The sequence below is a fragment of the Protobothrops mucrosquamatus genome, unplaced genomic scaffold (genome assembly GCF_001527695.2).
Source record: "Protobothrops mucrosquamatus isolate PMUCROS unplaced genomic scaffold, P.Mucros_1.0 scaffold2090, whole genome shotgun sequence".
NCBI lineage: Eukaryota > Metazoa > Chordata > Lepidosauria > Squamata > Viperidae > Protobothrops > Protobothrops mucrosquamatus.
Window position 1 is genome coordinate 191,091 of NW_015388192.1, and position 20,301 is coordinate 211,391.

The 20,301-nt window shown below is 40.7% G+C and overlaps 1 protein-coding gene across 1 annotated transcript in view; it reads left to right on the forward strand.

Moving 5' to 3' along the window:
- The window catches only part of ARHGAP8 (Rho GTPase activating protein 8), a 47,721-nt gene extending 30,556 nt beyond the window's left edge, over window positions 1-17,165 (forward strand). Inside the window, exons 7-11 of the mRNA XM_015824032.1 lie at window positions 3,242-3,315; window positions 6,282-6,359; window positions 9,651-9,779; window positions 11,770-11,873; window positions 16,833-17,165. Of these exons, the coding sequence (XP_015679518.1) occupies window positions 3,242-3,315; window positions 6,282-6,359; window positions 9,651-9,779; window positions 11,770-11,873; window positions 16,833-17,030 (583 nt within the window). The 3' untranslated portion in view covers window positions 17,031-17,165. The remainder of the gene's footprint in view (window positions 1-3,241; window positions 3,316-6,281; window positions 6,360-9,650; window positions 9,780-11,769; window positions 11,874-16,832) is intronic.
- Window positions 17,166-20,301: the final 3,136 nt, after the last annotated feature.

The window sequence follows — 20,301 nt, forward strand, 5'->3', positions numbered from 1 at the left end:
TTCTCCTTTGCTTAAGACAAATGCGGTGAGCCGCAATGGTGAAAGAATGATCAGAGAAGGAATAACTGTCTTGTGTTTTCTATCTGAAGCAAACTTATGAGCTTTCCTTATATTGGTGCTTCTAAGTATGATGTGGGGGCTCAGCCACATGGGTCGTGGAGCTGATCCTGAGTGGATGAATTCATATTTCAGCCAAACTCAATTACATCCCCCCATGTCACTTCATATCTGTTTAGATAGATTTATACATTGTTTTAACAAATAGAGGGACTCCCTCATTTTAAACTGATAAATAACCTTGAGGACTTGATTTGGCTGGGAAGAAGGGAATGGCCCAAAGTCAGCTAGGGGCCTTCAATCTTTCAAGATCAACAAAAACCCTGATGAGGTGATTGATGTTCAAGATGTTTTCTTGGCAGGAACATCATCATCCATTTTCCCTGGTTTTATTTTAGGTCCCAACTTGAGTTAGGAAATTGGGAATTTTTGGATGGTGTCCCATGCACCATGGAAATTGCACGCTGCCTGAAATTCTTTGGACTAAAGCACAGTGGAAATCTTGTTAATAAGATTAAACCTTAAAGGAGATTAGACCTTAAAGGAGATAAGACATCAAGCTTGACATCTTCTGGATAAAAAGATCAACTGGATGGTCCCTTAGTCAGACAGCCTTGAAAAATGCTCACCGTCCTTCTGAAGATCTATTGATGTTCATACTGGCCACGCCACTCCTGCTACTGTTAGTAGGAGCTTTCTGTCGATTTCTAAAGTACCAAAACTAAACCCTTCTCAAATAACAGAATTTTCCATTTATGGACATGGAATTCTTTGAGACTGGTTAATTATCCTTGTCATCTCACAGAACTCTCCTGTGTGAACTTAAATTGGGCACTTAATTTTCAAAAAGTGAGGGAAACTTTTGGCTGTATAACACACAACTTCCCACCTTTGAGTCTTCAGATAATCAATACCAGGAATGATGTTGGCTAAATATGTATTCGTAGTGATCCCTTTTCCAGGATCTTGACCTATGATAGTATGATCCATCTTCTGGATCATGTAACCCTGACTAGAGCATGTAGATCTGTATATTGGAATGTTTGGCATTTATTGGGTTAAGTGCTGTCTCCTTAAGAGATGGCTTGTGGGTAATGTAGTTTAGGTAGTTAGCTATCCCATGTTAACAAGTATGTAGGAGGAGCCACTAAAGTTCATCACAGGATATCCTGGCCATCTGCTAGTTTGGATAAGCATGGGACCACTGGAGGACTCAGATGGTCTCATTCCATGTTAGAAGTTGGTATGGAGGAAGTATTAATTTCTTAATGTTCTGATCCAGAGTTAAGTTGCTTTGTAAATCCAGATCATACAGATAACTCAATAAGAATGATTATAAAAGAGACATTTTATCCAGAAATACTTGCAGTTATGGTTGTTGCTTCTGGATAATATACATCTGTTCATCCTTATAGGTAAGAAATTAATACTTCCTCCACACCAACTTCTAACATGGAATGAGACCATCTGAGTCCTCCGGTGGTCCCATGCTTATCTCAGACAAAGGCATTCCAAACTGGCACATGGCCAGGATATCCTGTGATGAACTTTAGTGGCTCCTCCTACATACTTGTTAACATGGGATAGCTAACTACCTAAACTACATTACCCACAAGCCATCTCTTAAGGAGACAGCATTTAACCCAATAAATGCCAAACATTCCAACATACAGATCTACATGCTCTTGTCAGGGTTACATGATCCAGAACAATCCAGGACATGCCAGAATATTCCACAGTTGAACGAGGGAGGGAGGGAGGGAGGGAGGGAGGGAGGGAGGGAGCGAGGGAGGGAGGAAGGAAGGAAGGAAGGAAGGAAGGAAGGATATACTTTGGAGATGGTTAAGGCACTAGAATAGAAGCCCGGAGATTGTGAATTCTAGTCCCACCTTAGGCATGAAAGCCAGCTGGGTGACTTTGGGCCAGTCACACTCTGTCAGCCCAACCCTTGGGAAAATAGGTAGGAGTTTTAAGCAAGTTTGCTGCTTTGAGTTATTTATAAAGGTGGGATAAAATATCTTATCTAATGTCAGGAGATGATTCAACTGTTTTAAAGGGTTGCAGACAGGAGGTGTGTTTGCTCAAAGCCACTTTTTGGAATCAAATCCAAAGTCTTGCAAACCACAAAATACTTATGAACATCGTATCTCCTTGTTGAAAAGAACTTTATGAGAAATCATAACGTTAATCATAACATATAATCCCGAATCTACATGACTTGAGGCCAGGTTACATGCCTTTTCCCAAGAGTTTCTACCCATCCAGTTTGATCCATCAGATCAGGCATGCTGCAAATCCCGTCAGCCAAGAAGTGTCAGCTGGTGGGGACCAGAAAATGGGCCTTTTCTGCAGTGGCCCCTATTTTCTGGAATATTCTCCTCTTGGAAATTAGAATGGCCCCAACCCTATTGGCCTTTCGTAAGGCTTTAAAAACCTGGCCGTGTACCCAGAGCTGGGGCTCTGAATATGTTAAGGACCCTGTTTCTAGGTTTTACTGTTAATTGGTTAATTATCTCAGCTGCTATATGTATTTATTTTGGATACTTTGATTTATTTATTTTTTTAAGGCTTAATTGCCTTTATATTTTTAGAACTGTAAGCTGCTCAGAGTCACTGGTTGAGACAGGCAGCTATAGAAATTGATTGATTGAATGAATAAATAAATCGTATTTCCTTAAACAAGGCTGAAAAAACTATTTCTCTGAAGATACACATTTCGCTTTTACCCTGTTAAGGAATTCTTCTGAAGTTATGCTGAATGAGCTCCAAGACTAATTTTCTTTTCACACTGGATGTTCCAAGTAACAACTTGCTATCAAATAATTTTTTTTCTCTGTATGGGGGTATGTGCAGTGGTGGGATTCAAATATGTGAACAACCTGTTCTCTGTGTGGATGCCGCTTCCGGAAGTCCATTCTGGGCCCTGGCAACAAAAAAAAATAGCTACCGGTTCTGCCGAACTGGTGCGAACTGGCTGAATCCCACCACTGGGTATGTGTCAAAATCTACCAAGATGGTAGGCACAGCATCAAAATCAAAACATTGTCCTCTTTTTTTGAAATATTTTCTTTCTTTTTTTTTTTTTAAAGAAAGGCAGGTTAACAGATTAGAATTGAGATAGCTTTTACAATGCTGTGATTTTTGTTCAGATCATGTTTCAGCCTGTTTTCTTTTTCTCCAACAGCCTCAGTGCTAAAAACAAAGGGGAATTAATCCCACCTGTAATGAATCACACAGTGGCTTACTTGAAAAAAAAAGGTAAGGATTCCCTTCCACTTTAAAGCAAAGAATTGCAAATGTCAATGTAGCTAGAGTGTAAAAACCATTTCACAAGCGTTCAGAACCAGCACACGAAAGGTGAAAGTCACCCAGGTCCCTTTCAGCCATGGAAACTGACTTGCTGATGTAAGTCCAGCCTTGACTCTCCCTGTTATTGTGGTTTGGAAAAACAAAGAGAGCTTTCCATTTAACTTCTGAGTGCCTGGAAGGAAAAAAGAGAGAGAGGGAGGGCTCTGAATCTGAGATAAAACTAAGTAATGATGCACACACACATATTTTCCTCTTTGGTCTGAACAGTGACATCAGTGGCTATGAAGTACATAAGCAGGGCCCTTTCCTAATTCATCCTGAAGGTTCTATAGGAGATTTTTTCCCAGAGGTGCATTTGGACGAGAGACGCAATCATAATTATATCCAAATACAAATGGGTTGATTGAGAGGGCTGGAGGCAAAGACAGACCTAAATAGGGGTGGGTATTTTCCCTGAGGAATTTTCTTTTTTTTTTGCAGTGGGGATATTTATTTATTTTTATTTATTAAAATATTTTGCTACCCATCTCATCACAGGCAACTCTGGGCTGCGTTAAAGTAATGAAATCATAAAAACAGATAATTCTAATAACTGTGGCAAAAGAAAGCAAAGGTAATACCAATAGTAATAGGTGACTTGGATGTAATCCCAAAATTTACAGTTGACTCTTATCCTACATTGAGAAATGTAAAAAAACCAAATTGTTAGCTTATCCATTATGGAAGAAACAGAATAAAGAATGAAATTTATATTTGGAATGGAATCAAATAACTCTGAAGCAATAGATCTTACTTGCCAATTCATAATTATTTTTTGGAATTATACAACAAAAATGCAATCTTGCAGCTAGCAAAAACAGAAGAACATTTGAATGGAATATTAATTTAAAAATTTACGGGCCAAAAAAAGGAACCTCTTAATCAAAGCTTTATTGGAAGATAGAAGCAAATAAGCAATTAAAAATGAATACAATGCAGGGCCTGATATTTCTCCAATACATTACAAGAGTTTTCAAGAAATTCTGAATAGAGCAATGAAAGAAATTCAGATATATGAAGAATATAATGAAAAAAGTCTTTAATTTCCTTGATTTATAAAGAAGGAAAGATTCACCGTGTCCTGAAGCATACAGGCTTACATAATTATTGAATGCAAATTATAAACTCTTCACAGCAATTCTTACTCAGAGGATAAATGGGTTTTTAACTGAGGCAATACAGTAGATTTTGACCAGATGATATTTTTCCTGAAGAGAGGTATAAGAAATAACATGAAGCATGTTGATAAGACCAAAAATTATCTATGATTTTCTTGATGAGAAAAGTCTTGACCTTGGGAGGGCCTTTTTTGTCAATTGTTTGTTTGTTTGTTTTTAAAAAGGACTTCCATCCTTCTGAGGTCAGCAAAATTAGGTCCCAGATTGTTGAGGTCAATATGCTGACTCTGTAAACTGCTTAGAGAGGGCTGTAAAGCACTGTGAAGCGGTATATAAGTCTAAGTGCTATTGCTAGAAGAATAGTTAATCAAACCATGGAAATACACATGTGCTGTTCAGATCCTGGATTAAAAGTTTTTGGGTCAAGGCAAAAGGAGGCCTCAGACCCCTGCTAGTGCAGAGAGGATGAATAGCCATTCTCCCAGGTTAGAATAGAAGAGAATAGAGCTGGAAGGGACCTTGGAGGTCAACAAGTCCAACCCCCTGCTCAGGCAGGAATCCTTATACCATTTCAGACAAATGGCTGTCCAGTCTCTTCTTAAAAACTTCCAGTGTTGGAGCATTCACCGCTTCTGGAGGCAGGTTGTTCCACTGATTAATTGTTCTAACTTGTCAGGAAATTTCTCCTTAGTTCTAGGTTGCTTCTCTCTTTGGTTAGTTTCCATCCATTGCTTCTTGTCCTGCCTTCAGGTGCTTTGGAGAATAGCTTGACTCCCTCTTTTCTGTGGCAACCCCTGAGATATTAGAAGACTGCTATCATGTCACCCCTCATCCCTCTCTTCATTAAACTAGACATACCCAATTCCATTGGGTATGTCTAGTGAAGGAGGTGAAGGTGAAGGAGTCTCCACATGTATCTTTAAGCGAACACCTCTTAACCCAGTATTTCTTCACCTTGGCAAATTGAAAAGCTAGGGCAGGCGTCCCCAACCCCCGGTCCATGGACCAGTACCGGGCCACGGCATGCCAGCAACCGGTCTGCACAAACAAGCAAAACCCCATCCGTGGGATGCAGGCAGCACACACAACCACGCACGCTCTGATCCACGGAAAAATCTTTCTCCACAGAACTGGTCCCTGATGCCCAAAAGGTTGGGGACCTCCAGACTAGGGCAAATAAATTTAACAAACAAATTGAAGGCGTGTGGACTTCAACTCCCTGAATTCCATACTTCTTCAAGTAGCCAAGGTTGAAGGACTTTCAACCACTTTACATAAAGTGGTGACCAATATTTTTCTCACTCTTTGAAAGCAACGACCAAATGTCTTTGTGAGCCCTTTGCTTCTTCCATGCACCCAGCATCACATACAACCAGGCAAAACAATAGGCTCGTTTTCAGTTCTTTCCAGCTCATAAAACAGAAGATGCAAATTGGAGCTTAGATTTCTACTGATGCCTACTTTGCTTGAGTAAACGTCTCTGCATAAATGCTTTTGTTATGCAAGAGAATTGGGCTGTGATGATCACACTTTGCCTGCAGAAACCTTGGAACACTAAACAATCACAACAGTGCAGCAAGGTGGAGAAAAAATTACCTTCACCTGATTTCTGGTGAAACAAGCGAAACAATTGGCTAATATGAACCAGTATGTACTGGAAAAATAACATCTATATTCACAAGAATGCTGAGTATTTAATTTAGAAGGTCAAATGAAAGATAGTGGCAAAAAGTCACTTTAGTCTTTTCCCTCTTCAAGGACTTAAAACGGAAGGTCTGTTTCGAAGATCAGCTGGCATCAAAAGTATTCAGGAGATTCAAAAACTTTACAATCAAGGTAAGTGGCCCTTTTATTAGCAAGAAGTAAAAAAGCAAAAAACAAACCAAAACCCTGGCATGCAAACATAGACTAATTTCCATTAGTTGTTTGATTAATCACAAACCCCTTTAAAAAGTGAAATGCCATATTAGATAGGCAAGGGATAAGGGCATCTGTAAATGGAATGGAATGGAATGGAATAGAATAGAATAGAATAGAATAGAATAGAATAGAATATGGAATGAAGAATAGAATGGAATGGAATGGAATGAAATGGAATATGGAATGGAATGGAATATAAAATGAAGAATAGAGTAGAGTATAGAGTAGAGTAGAATAGAATGGAATGGAATGGAAAATAGAATAGAATAGAATAGAATAGAATAGAATAGAATAGAATAGAATAGAATGGAATTGAGTATGGAATGAAGAATAGAATGGAATGGAATGGAATGAAATGGAATATGGAATGGAATGGAATATAAAATGAAGAATAGAGTAGAGTATAGAGTAGAGTAGAGTAGAATGGAATGGAATAGAATAGAATAGAATAGAATAGAATGGAATGGAATGGAATGGAATATGGAATGAAGAATAGAATGGAATGGAATGGAATGAAATGGAATATGGAATGGAATGGAATATAAAATGAAGAATAGAGTAGAGTATAGAGTAGAGTAGAATAGAGTAGAATAGAATGGAATGGAATGGAATAGAATAGAATTGAATTGAATTGAATTGAATTGAATATGGAATGAAGAATAGAATGGAATGGAATGGAATATGGAATGGAATGGAATATGGAATGAAGAATAGAGTAGAGTATAGAGTAGAGTAGAGTAGAATAGAATAGAATAGAATAGAATAGAATAGAATAGAATAGAATAGAAGGGACCTTGGAGGTCTTCTAGTCCAGCCCCCTGCTCAAGCAGGAGAACCTATACCATCTCAGACCGGTGAATGTCTAGTTTCTTCTTGAAAATCTCCAGTGATGGAGCACCCACGATTTCTGGGGGTAAGCTATTCCACTGGTTGATTGTCCTCACTGTGAGGAAGTTTCTCCTTAATTCCAGAGCGGGTGGGAAGGTGGTCAAACATTCACAGTGAAAAATTTGTGCATACCTGGGCAAGTGCAGCTATGAGGCGGAATGAGGCAACTCTCCACAGCCAACTCACCGTGGCTAATTCACCACAGGACCACTCACCATGGCCAACTTGCTGCAGAACTATTTAATTCAAAATAATTTTAAAAATAATTTTAATTTTTGTCATTCACATTTCATTTTGTCCCTCCTTTGGCATTCTTTCTTTAATGATTCTACAATTTCTTCGATGTTAGTGTAACTCTTGTTTCGTGGCAAATTGTCCCACAGCGAGTTGGCTGCAAGCGAGTGGTCCCAGAGGAGGGGGGTTATAAAATCAAGATGACCTCTGCAAAGCATAAGGAAAAATGTTTTACTTTCTTAAAACCTATCCAGAGCATCAAAAATGCAACTAAGGCTCCCAATTTGGGCTTGTGAATATTTGGGGGAGGGTTACAAAGGGAAAACTGGCAATTAAAGGAACACCTCAGGAACACACTTTCTACTGTCTTGATTCAAGCAGTCTCCCTTCCTTGATTTAATTATAATAGTCACTGATAAACACTGGCTTTTCAATCTCTCTGGTGCATGTTACTGGTCTCTCATAATATTAAAAGAAAATATTAGATATATGATTTATTAAACAAACACCCCCCCCTTCATTCTTATGAGGAAAGGATATCCTGACTCCCCCCAATTACCATGGTTAGTTAATATACTAGAAATGCGGTCCCCCAAAATATATACTACAGTAGTAAGATAATTTTCTTTTTAATTTAACCAGTTCCCCACTCCACACTAGGTCTTTCAGGGACTGGAGAGATGCCATCGTAACCTTAAATCAAGAAAGAAGAAGCTAGGACCAGCATTTAAAGCAGTTTAAACAATGAATCGTGACCAGCTTATATTGATGGCTTCATAACAGCTATGAAATGACAAATTTTGAATCCCGCATAGCTTGATTTGCTCTAAACAGCAATATCACCTCCTCTGCTTTTTGCTTTATTTTATTTTTTTAAGTGCTTTTTCCTGTAGATACGATGTCAAAAGAAATCATTTGTGAAATGCACTGGAGTCATTTTATGAAATGTTTGTATAGTGCAAGTATCTTGCTGCTAGATAATAACATACCATTGTCACCACAATAAGGGAAAAAAGAATATGCAGTATAAGATTACTCTATCTCTTATCTGATATAAAATCAAATTGCTTTGAAAAAAAATAAACGTAGCATTTGATAAACTTCACAAACTAAGTGGAAAAGATCTGCATTTGAGCCAGCTTAGAGCCACTGAAAATATGGAAATAATGATCAAATTATAGCTGTAGCAAGGAGGGTCTTGAGGTTATGAAGTAGGTAGGTAGTTGGGTAGGTATGCAAAATGGAGTGTTGCCCATCTCGCTTCAGGGCACTGATGGGAAGCTTATAACATCAAAATATAGATAGATTAGATAGATAGATAGATAGATAGATAGATAGATAGATAGATAGATAGATAGATAGATAGATAGATAGATAGATAGATAGATAGATAGATAGATAGATAGGGATGGATGGATGGATGGATGGATGGATGGATGGATGGATGATAGAAATAGATGATAGATTTATTTTGATGTTGTAAGCTGCCCATATGTATATGTATGTATGTATATGTATGTACTGTATATGTATGTGTGTGTGTGTACATACACATATACACACACAAATGTGTAAAACCATAATAAAATCATAATAAAATACAAATTGTAACTAAGACTAAAAGACGGGGAGGAAAAGAACAGTGTATGTGGGTGAGATGGAAGCTGCTGTTAGCTGATCAACTACCTCCAGTGTCACCCTCCTCATTGGAGCTGCAAACTAACTGGCAGAGCCAGGTCTGTTCCTCAGGTAATCAGGATCCATGCCACGCAGGACTTCATAAGTAGTAAACAACACCTGGAATTGCACCCGGGAGCAAACCAGCAATGAGTGCAACTCATGGAAGAGTGATGTAACATGGGCCACTCTAGGGGCCCCAAAGATTGCCCACAATGCTGCACTGCACCAGTCGAAGCTTCCAAAGGTTCTTCAAGGGTAGCCCCATGTAGACTGCATTGCAGTAGTCCAAGGGTGAGATGGCCAGGGCTTGAATGACTGAGTGCAGGAAAGGGTATGAAGGATGTTTGAATTAAATCCTCTGGTTTAAATTTTCTTATATGTATTCTTGGGCATTTTCTGTTGCAGGAAAATCTGTTGATTTTGATGAATATGGAGATATTCACATCCCTGGAGTACTCCTGAAGGCTTTTCTCCGAGAACTCCCCGAACCTTTACTGACCTTCCCAATGTACGATCAGATCATTCAAATCACTAGTGAGTCACTTTCCTCAGATACATGGCTTTGACTCATCTGTACTTTCGACTGATAACAGCATATTTTCTGAATGGCAAAACATGGTGAAGCTAGAGAATTTTTTTCAGAGATGTAGATCTCTGCAAAGGAGATTAACATGTCATGATGCACCCTCTCTAGGTGTTTGGGCTGGAAACTTGCTTTTCACTTTAATATCAGATTTTGCATATATTCCTTTGAGCCCCATGAGACCTGTGCAAAGCCTACAAAATTTGGTTGGCCATGACACAGAGACATATTTGGTCCTGCTCCTCTCTCGTATCTTCTGGAATTTGAAAAAAAGGGAAGACTGAATTTGAGTTGGGCGTGAGGTTGCAGCAGCAAGATGGGAGCAGAAAACCCAAGAGAGAGAAGGTCATTATGAAAACACAATGAAGAAGCCTCCCACATCCTGGACTGGAAAAAGAACAGCAACAATTCCATTGCTATGAAAGGGTGGAAGAAAGAAACCTGGGTTTTTAATTCTGGGATTGCTTGGAAGGAAGAAAAATGAAAAACTCATTTTTTTTTATGTTGTGAGTGGAGCACGTGATGACTTGGGAAAGGATGAAGGTTCTCGATATGGGTGTGGAGCTCAAGCAAAATAGGAGTATTCCCTGCCCATCTGAGTAGGAGTTTGCTAGAATATCAAAAGTGGTAAATCCATCTGAAGTGCCATTGTTTAGGCTTCATGTCCAGACTTAGGCAAAAGGATTGAGTGACCCTAGAAAGGATTACTTCTAGACTAGAGGAACCGTCTGTCTTGTGGTAAGGCCTGCACCGAATTGATCTTGATCTGGAATGACCTACCCCCCCGACCTACGTACAACTACGGACCTGCGCCTCTTCCGCCGAGCCTTGAAAACCCATCTATTCCATGCGGCCAGCCTGGCGTAGTTTTGATTGGGCTTTGCTAAGAGTTTTATATGGGGTATTTTAGAGCAGGCTTTTTATTCAATATTTATTGTGATTTTTATTATTGCCTGTTCACCGCCCTGAGTCCCGTAAGGGAGATAGGGCGGTATATAAATTTAAATAATAAATAAATAATAAATAAATAAATTTATTCCAGAAAAGATGAATAGGGTTGAGACATTTAATAATTGAAATAAATAAGAGATTGGGAACAAGGGGTGTCAGGAGGTCAAAAAAGTTGAGATGGTGACCACACCCACGTCTGAAGCCCTGTCCACTTTTGCACGCTTAATGCAGTATAAAAAGGGATGGAATTGCAATCAACAACCTTTTGGTTTAGTAATTGTCATCCTAACTGAGGAATATCTGAGCATGTTTCCTAATGTGAGTATATATAGCTATTAATGAATGCGTGTACAAAAATACTTAGTGCATCTTCTTCAATGGGGTGATAGGGTATAGTGCAGTGGTGGCGAACCTAGGGCACGCGTGCCAGAGGTGGCACTCAGAGCCCTCTCTGTGGGCACGCCCACTGCAGCCACTAGCAGCTCGTGCAGGTCCATTAGGCTGCCGCTGCCCGGAGCAGCAGCCCTGCCCAGCACAAAGCAGGCAAAATGGCCGGCTAGCAAGCTCAAGTAGAGATGTTAGAGTATCGAGGTGGCCACGCCTACCTGGCCACGCCCACCCAGAGGGCCACACACCCCTCCCTCCCTGAGGGAACCACAATGCTGATGCGACCCTGGCACTTTGCAATAAATAAGTGGGTTTTGGGTTGCAGTTTGGGCACTAGGTCTCTAAAAAGTTCGCCATCACTGGTATAGTGTTATTTTCCAGTAGTCTTTAGGTCTGCAGATTTTGCTGATCCTGTCTTTTTCAGCTTCATTCTCCCTACGGTTGCACTAAATATTACACAGACGTATTGTGGAGGAATCAAACTCAACATAAGGCAGCATTTATTTTCACCTTATTGAAGTTTCATCCACCCAGGCCACTTCAGGAGATGAATTCAACTAGACTCGGTGAATGAAATGGTTAATCCCTTGTCTTTTCTTATAGGTGTGGAAAGTAGCTTGCGAGTGGCCAGATGCAAAGACATTGTACACAGACTTCCTGAGCACAATTATGTGGTGCTGAAGTTTCTGATGTGTTTTCTCCACATGGTTGGTACAAATTAAATCCCCAACTTTGTTGCTCTTTTGAAGCGCTCCCTTAACTGATTCATCTGGTATCAGACCCAAAGTACGTCTGCAGGATAGGGTCAAAAAGAGGGCTGATGCAATGGAGTGATTGACACTACCTGCTTTTTCTGTTTATGATGAGCACCCCATCCTAGCAACCATACAATATTTACTTTTTTTTTTACCATAACCTGCAGAAAACCTGGTACCTGTAATGGTATGTAGGAATGACCTTTGGAAATAGGAAGAATAGCCACAGCCTAGACCAGGGGTAGGCAACCTCAGCTTTTTTATGACTCATAGACTTCAATCCCAGAATTCCTGAGTCAGCATAGCTGACTCAGGAATTCTGGGAGTTGAAGTCCATGAGTCATAAAAGAGCCGAGGTAGCCTACCCCTGGCCTAGGCAATAATCCAATGAACAAAATTTGAGTCCAAAAGAGGGGTGCAGAAAATGTCTCAGAAGAGACCCACCCTAGTTTTGGAGAGAGTAAAAGTCAGGAAGGGACAAGTAATATTCAGTTACTGTTAAGTTTACAATAAAGGTTGGTGCTTCTTTGGATTGCCTCAAAGGGCGGACGGTTCCAGATGAAATTTTTATTCTCAACTTTATCAATACATTTACCAATCCTCATCCATTACTAGAGACTTTCAACCATAGCTTGTTTTGCCACAAAGAGTAATTTATATGTGACTTTCCTTTCTGCCATGATCTTCACCTCCCATTGATTCAAGAGCTTTTTGCAGCATCATGAGGTGGGAAAAGCTTCATAAAATGAGCAGGACCAGGGGCTACATTGAATTGGATCCCTCTCCTCCTCCTCCTCCTCCTCCTCCTCCTCCTCCTCCTCCTAGGCCAGTGGTGGCGAACCTATGGCATGGGTGCCAGAGGCGGCACTCGGAGCTCTCTCTGTGGGCAAACGTGCCGTTGCCCCAGCCTTGCCTCCCCCTGTGACCCCCTCCTCACCACCAGTCGCCCCCGAGCATGGCCCACACGGAGCAGCGCAGCCAAGGACATGGCAGCCAGGCAGCGTAGACAAGACTCTGCCCTCACGCCCCATCGCGCACAGTTGATCCTGCGGGGCGCGAGCAGAGAGCGTGGCTGCCATGGCGCTGCTGGGCGATCTGCAGCAGGTCCTGGAGGCGATGTGTGGCCCTGCGGGCAGGTGGAGTGGGGGTGGAGCAGGGGCGGGGCCAGTTTTTGGGCCCTCGGTTTCTAAAAGGTTCGCCATCACTGTCGTAGGCTTAATAAGAACAAAGAAAAGCAAAATTGAGCTTACTCCCCCTCTCTTTTTATGAAGTCCATCAAAGAGCAATTTCTCTGACTTCTTTAGGCCATGCTTCTCCAAGGTGTTCCTGGGTACCTGCCCAGGAACCTGGATTGACCACTTAACTATTTCAGGTCAAAGGTTACCTCTACAATCCTCAAATGCCCATTCCTCTTCTAGCAGGAAGAAACAGACACAGTTTATTCGTGCCCATACATGCTGAAACAGACTTTTCATCGTAGAATACAGACATGGAGTAAAGTGGAAATGTATAATTAGTTCATGCTGTCACTCTCTATGTACTCTCTCCCCCACACAATTATGTATAAGTATTTTATTTCTTAGAGTTTTGGCCAGCTGCCTAAAAAAACAGTAGAAGCTAGCACAGGGCAATAGAGCCACCTGCTCCGTGAGCTTTAGAGTTGAAATGTCAGGGGAAGAAGAAGGAAATAGTATTTCCCCCTGCTTAACACAATAGCTTTATTGTTCCCGTCACAAAAATAAATATTTTCCAAACCTATTATCTCTGTATTTCAGGGGACAGATACACACACACATCCACATACACCATTAATCACAAAATAGCTTAGTTCATCTCTATTCATCTCTAGGTACCCAGATTCCTTTTATAAAAAAATATTGGGGCCAGTGGATCACTGTGAGATTTTTTTTTTGTGCATGAAAAGTGAACCCTAATGCATTTTCTTAGAAAAACAGATGGTGCTCGAATGAAAATAAATTGCATCATATTCTTTCAGATTTTATTTTATTTTATTTTTTGATCCTTCAGCCCTTGGCTGATCGCCTGATCAGGAGAGCTTTGGTATTGTGTCAAAGAAACCAAGTGTTGAAGGAAAAGTCTGCATCATGGTGCAGTCCAAGCCGGGGATAAACAACATGGTGACTGCTTTAGAAAGAAGGTTGCAGTTTATTGAACAGGAGAGCCAGACAGAAAGATGGTTCTGGCAGGAAAGAGGGGAAAAAGGGCTGAGCACATGTAGGGAGTGGGTTTTTATACCCTCTGGAGCCTTTTGTTTGGAGGTTATTTCCTGTTCCTGTTTGAGGCTTTGTATTTCCTGTGTCATGTATTTTGACCTGTGTTTCTTTGGCATCTGTTGAGTTAATCCTATTATGTCCTGTCTTAGACTTTGGGTGGGCTATGTAGATTTTAGGTGTCTTTGTCTTCCTAAGCTTCTAGCTCCAACTTTCCTGAATGGTCTCCATCTGCATTTCTACAGAGCTGGTTTCTGCTTGGGGGAGGGAGACTTGGGGCTATTAAGAAAAACTGGGCATGCTTTTCTGCCTCTTTAAGATTCTTTGAGGAAATATATTTTTCTGCCCTTTTAATATTTCCTTCTCTAGGGGACTGACTTCCCACACAAGAGAACATAGTAGTCTAGGTACGGAAGCCAGTTAGGTGACTTTGGGCCAGTCCCTCTCCCTCAGCCCAATAGTGAAAAAAATGTTGTTGAAAAAAAAATAGGAGGAGGGGACTTTAGGTATATTTTTTTGAGTTGATGAGAAATAAAAGCAGGGTTAAAAATTGAATACTTGATACTGTAATAGCAAGATCAGGTCCAATTAAGACTTTGATGGGAGACCACAAAAAATACCAGGCTCTTTGCTAGATGGGGCAGTCAAAAGTCTCTGGAATGGAGTGAAAGCAAGCCGCCAATATTTTGTTAAAAAGCTACACCCATCATGTAGTCACCAGGAGCCAGGCTGGGTTGTAAAAAGACCGCTCTTCTTCTTCTTCTTCTTCTTCTTCTTCTTCTTCTTCTTCTTCTTCTTCTTCTTCTTCTTCTTCTTCTTCTTCTTCTTCTTCTTCTTCTTCTTCTTCTTCTTCTTCTTCTTCTTCTTCTTCTTCTTCTTCTTCTTCTTCTTCTTCTTCTTCTTCTTCTTCTTCTTCTTCTTCTTCTTCTTCTTCTTCTTCTTCTCCTNCTCCTTCTCCTTCTCCTTCTCCTTCTCCCTCTCCTTCTCCTTCTCCTTCTCCTCCTCCTCCTCCTCCTCCTCCTCCTCCTCCTCCTTCTTCTCCTCCTCCTCCTCCTCCTCCTCCTCATTATTAGTTGGAAGGGACCTTGGAGGTCATCTAGTCCAACACCCTGCTCAGGCAGGAAACCCTATACCATTTCGGACAAACGGCTGTCCAGTCTCTTTTTAAAAACTTCCAGTGTTGGAGCATTCACCGCTTCTGGAGGCAGGTTGTTCCACTGGTTAATTGTTCTATCTGTCAGGAAGTTTCTCCTTAGTTCTAGATTGCTTCTCTCCTTGATTAGTTTCCATCCGTTGCTTCTTGACCTGCCCTCAGGCACTTTGGAGAATAGCTTGACTCCCTCTTCTTTGTGGCAGCCCCTGAGATATTGGAAGACTGCTATCATGTCCCCCCTCATCCTTCTCTTCATTAAACTAGACATATCTAATTCCAGCAGCCGTTCCTTATATGCTTTAGCTTCCCTTTGCAGTGAAGAACCTTGTTGAGATTTTGCTCTTCACTGAAGTTTTTAGGAAAAAGATCATTTTTTTAAACTAGAATTGACTAGTGCTTTCGTTTACTGTTTGTGGAATTATTGTTATCGCTACTTTATAACCCAATCACAGTTCTTAATGACAAGTAGCCAAGGAATGGTTTTCAATGAGAAAATGTGGCAGCTTTTAGAACGTGGGCTCCTTCTAGGAGTTTTTGTTTCTGTAACTGTGACTAAGTAGCTCAGTTATGGAAATCTCTCTCTTCAGGGGCCACCTGAAGAATTTGGGACTAAAACTGCACGATTCTGCTAAAGTGCAAAACTTTAACAAAACTCTGCCATCATTCATAAAACTTGCCAGCTGTAATCTTCCACAATGTTAATAGTTTTCTGCATTCTCTCACTAGAGCCAAGCTCCAAACTTCTATTGCACTAAAAGGGACCTGATTCCCAATTCTGCAGCTCTGTTTCTCTCACTGCTACAAAACGTTAGCAATTCCTTCTGTGTTCTTGTACCAACATTACTGGATGAATAGATAGCAGACCATTTTTCCATTACAGACTAGTTGTTAACCTATCATTTTACTAAGAGAGAACACCTTCCTCAAAGTTCATAATTTGGTTGGTTCTACTATAAATAGAAGCTGTTTCCTTTTCATGGCATGTAAGTGGTTTAATAGTGTTTGCTTATTTGTTAAATATATATGCCATCCATCTCACACTGAAAAGTAACTCTGCTCTTCATACTATTATAAAAATATATAAGATATATGCTATATCATATATTACGCTAGTTTGTTACTATTTTTATACTATATAATGCAGTATTGAAAGAATACAGTTTTAAATATATATTTTTTCCAGACAGAATTATTCCTCTCTATTCTATTGGAGTTCTGTTCCCAAGACATTCTGCAGATGTCATGTTCTTCCTGTATGTTTAACAGTTATATTTTCTCTTGTTTTATTTGGAGCCACAAGAGAAAAGCATGAGCTTTATTGGTTGGGAAAATGTGTAACTCATAGAAAAATAGATTTATTTTTTTTAAAACATTCAAAAAAAAAGGCTTTGGTGCATTGTAGATTTAAAAGGGATCAGCTTCAGTCATGCAGTTATGGTCATTATCTTGATTTTTTTTAATACTTTCTGCCCAACACCTGCTAGATGTGTTGTATATGTTCTGATTTCTATGTCTTTCTTTCTCCAGGTGTCACAGGAAACTATTTTCAACAAAATGACCAGTTCTAATCTCGCTTGTGTCTTTGGCCTGAATTTAATCTGGCCACCCAATACTGCACCATCCTTCAGCACATTGGTGCCTATCAATCTTTTTGTTGAGTTGTTGATCGATTTCTATCCCATAATCTTCAGTTCACGAAACGTGCCTGGCGAACGCTTGCCTTGAAAATCAAAAGAAAGAGGACTGTAAGGAACCCACCCTACCCCTCCTTCCCACACTCTTCCATGCAAGGCCGGACGATGAATTCCCATGTTACAAGGCAAGTACAGTATTGGAGGAGGAGAGCCGTGTTGGTTTATGGGAGCAAAAAAAATCAGGAGTCCGGCAGCCCCTTTTCCCATTCATGCATTTTTATTAAACAGTAGCAGCTTTATAGGAATTTTTGTTTTTTTGTTTCTGCACTATCCAGCTCCCACTCGTTTGCTTAGCTCAGCAGCAGTGCTCAAACAATTCTCTTGCTTTGGGCCATCTTCCTCCGTAAGCCCTTTTTAAAATGCATGAAATCACCAATCGGTCTGTTTTTCAGGGACATTAATGCCTGAGCTGTGAGTACTGATTGAATGGTAAACCCAGACTTGCTTTGCTTAGCTGGGAATAAGACAGGGATTTGAAATGTGCATCTGTTGTGTTCCCCCAGAGTGCTAGTGGCTGATTGGACCGATTCTGGGCATGAAAAACAGACAGTATTGTAAAAGTTTTGAATTGCATTCAAAGAACGTGTGGAAATTTGGTTCTGCATTGCCCCTTGGCTTCCAGGCGGCTACACCTTAAAGAGAATTGTGTTTTCTGCGCAGCACATGCCAGGAATTAAATGTGCGGTTAAATCAAGCCTCATGAATTATTCAAGAGAGTTTATAAGAAAATTTCTGGTGTGAGAAATATGTGTTTCAAATTTCCCCAACTCCGACAGAAGTCCTGACGATGTCTCCCGCAGTGACTTTGATAACAGTTTCTCTTTACAAATGATAATTGCACAGTTCCGGCTTTTGTGAGGCAAGGCCCCGGCGAACTCATCCCTGATTATCGAAGAGCAATTTACAGACCATTTCCATTGCAGAAAAGAAGGTGATTACCAGGGGTAATCTGCAGAAACAGACAGGCTGCAGTTGGACGTAGGACAATTTTATTTTATTTTATTTTTTTTTAAAAAAAAGGGAATTGTAGCATGCGAAATCAAAACTTTGCCTGTTTTTTTGTGTGTTTTTTTTGCCTTTGAAAGCTGGTGACTGACAGCGCATAAATGGAGGTAAATATTGCAGTTAAGTTAAACCACAGGGGCTTTAAAATTGTTGCAAGATTTGCCCGATTTTTTTTAGAAGCTTCCAAAAAAGAATCAGTGGAATTGAATACTTTTACTGCGCCAGACTTGACAAGGAAAATGATAGTGTGCTTTTTTTAAACATGTCCCTGCTGTTAGAAAAAAAAAAATAGAAACAAAGAATGGTCTCTCCTAAGATATTTATGTTCTATGTGCAAATTGGGTAGATAGTGGGCTATATTTCCATAAATTACTTAGTCCCTTTGTAAACAAAGATACGTTATTTATTGATTTTTCTCTGAAACAAGGAAGAGTGTTATTGATTTTCTTGTGTGTGTTTTGAAAGGAAATCTAGAATCTGGGCTTATTGTGGTCAGGCTGGTGATTCCCCACATTGTAAGAAGGGAGAAGAGGCAAAGTAAAAGCCCAAATCATGGTCTGGATTTATTCAAGATTTGTAGGTGGTCCTTGGCCAGAATGTGTCTGTAGACTCAGAAGATGGAGTCTTCCAGCAAAAAATGATCCCAGCCGTCCAAACAAGTCTAACGAAAAGGGATGAAGTCTGTGTCACAGTCAAGGAGACCTAAACCCGGTTGAAATGCTGAAGCAAGACCAGAAAGAAGCAGTTCTGGCTTGAAAACAGCTATTTGTCAGGGATGATGATGATGATGATGATGATGATGATGATGATGATGATGATGATGATGATGATGATAGTAGTAGTAAAGTTGGAAGTGACCTTGGAGGTCATCTAGTCCAACCCCCTGCTCAGGCAGGAAACCCTATACCGTTTCGGACAAATGGCTGTCCAGTGTCTTCTTAAAAACTTCCAGTGATGGAGCAGGGGGTTGGACTAGAACAGGGCTTTTCAACCAGTGGTACGGGTACCACCTGTGGTACATTGGCACCTGGCAGGTGGTACGCGACCATCCTAGAAAAGTAGCAGGGGAGGGGAATAAGCTGAACCGGTGGCAGCACCGCACAAGCCTGAGCGAGAGATGGCTGGAGCTGCAGGGCTGTCAGGGCTCAGTGGAAGCACCAGGATCAGCGCCAGGCTCCAGCTGGAGCTCAGCGGTGATCCTGGTGCTTCTGCTGAGCCCAGAAGCACCAATCAGCTGGAATATTGCAGCATCTCCAGGGTCTTGTGATTTACATTCAGAAGCTTGGCAACTGATTCATATTTACAGTGTCCCAGGGTCATGTGAAGTGACCAAAACCTGCTGCAACCACCCAGCAGACGGGGGGAATAAAAACCAAACACCCCCCACCCCACCCCCGTTGCCAATCCTCAACAGAAATGCTCACAACAATGAAAACCTCAGACAGGAGGAAGAGTGCCGCAGGCAGGTGTCTTGCTTGGCTGTGTCTTGGGGAGGCACTTTTTTTCAGTGCTATTGTAACTTCGAACAGTCACTAAGCGAACTGTTGTAAGTCGAGGACTACCTGTACTTTATCACTTTTTTCCTTTTGGGGGGGGGGTCATCAAGTTTTTGACACCTTGCTAGGCGACTGGTGGTACTCGGATATTGCCATATTCTAAAAGTGGTACAATGGGTGAAAAGGTTGAAAAGCCCTGGACTAGAAGACCTCCAAGGTCACTTCAAGCCCTATGATTCTGCGAAATATTGCTTAGTCAAAGTACTTCCTCGTTCCTCTGATATGATTTATCATCAGTTACAGGAAGCAGTTGGTAGCTTTAATTGCAACTAAAGTTGTTGCAACCAATAATCTAATAATAATTTAATGTGGCAGTGCTTTTCCATTCTGGTGCATTGCCCGTTCGATGACTTTGAAGTTGGATGTTGGCAGATGTTTATGACAGCTTTCATAACATTTGGTCACAGACGCAAAAAAAATAATCATCATCCAAAAATCTGACAAGGAGCCAGTACTTTTCACAAAACATCACCACGACATGGAAGGAATCCAGACATTCAAGCAGAGCATGTGGTCTCCATACACCCCTGGGAATATGTGAAGTAGACCAGAGCCAGCCAGGTGTATTTAGAAATGGTTGTCCTAGCTCAAATGAAAATCTATATTTCTTGGAAACACTTTGGAAAAATCAAGGTGGCTTGTCTGAATCCAAACCAGGAAGCAGGTTTACTTTCCTGGCACAGCATGTGATGAATAGGAGCAAGGAGTTAAGATTCTTATTTTAGAACAGATAAATTGACA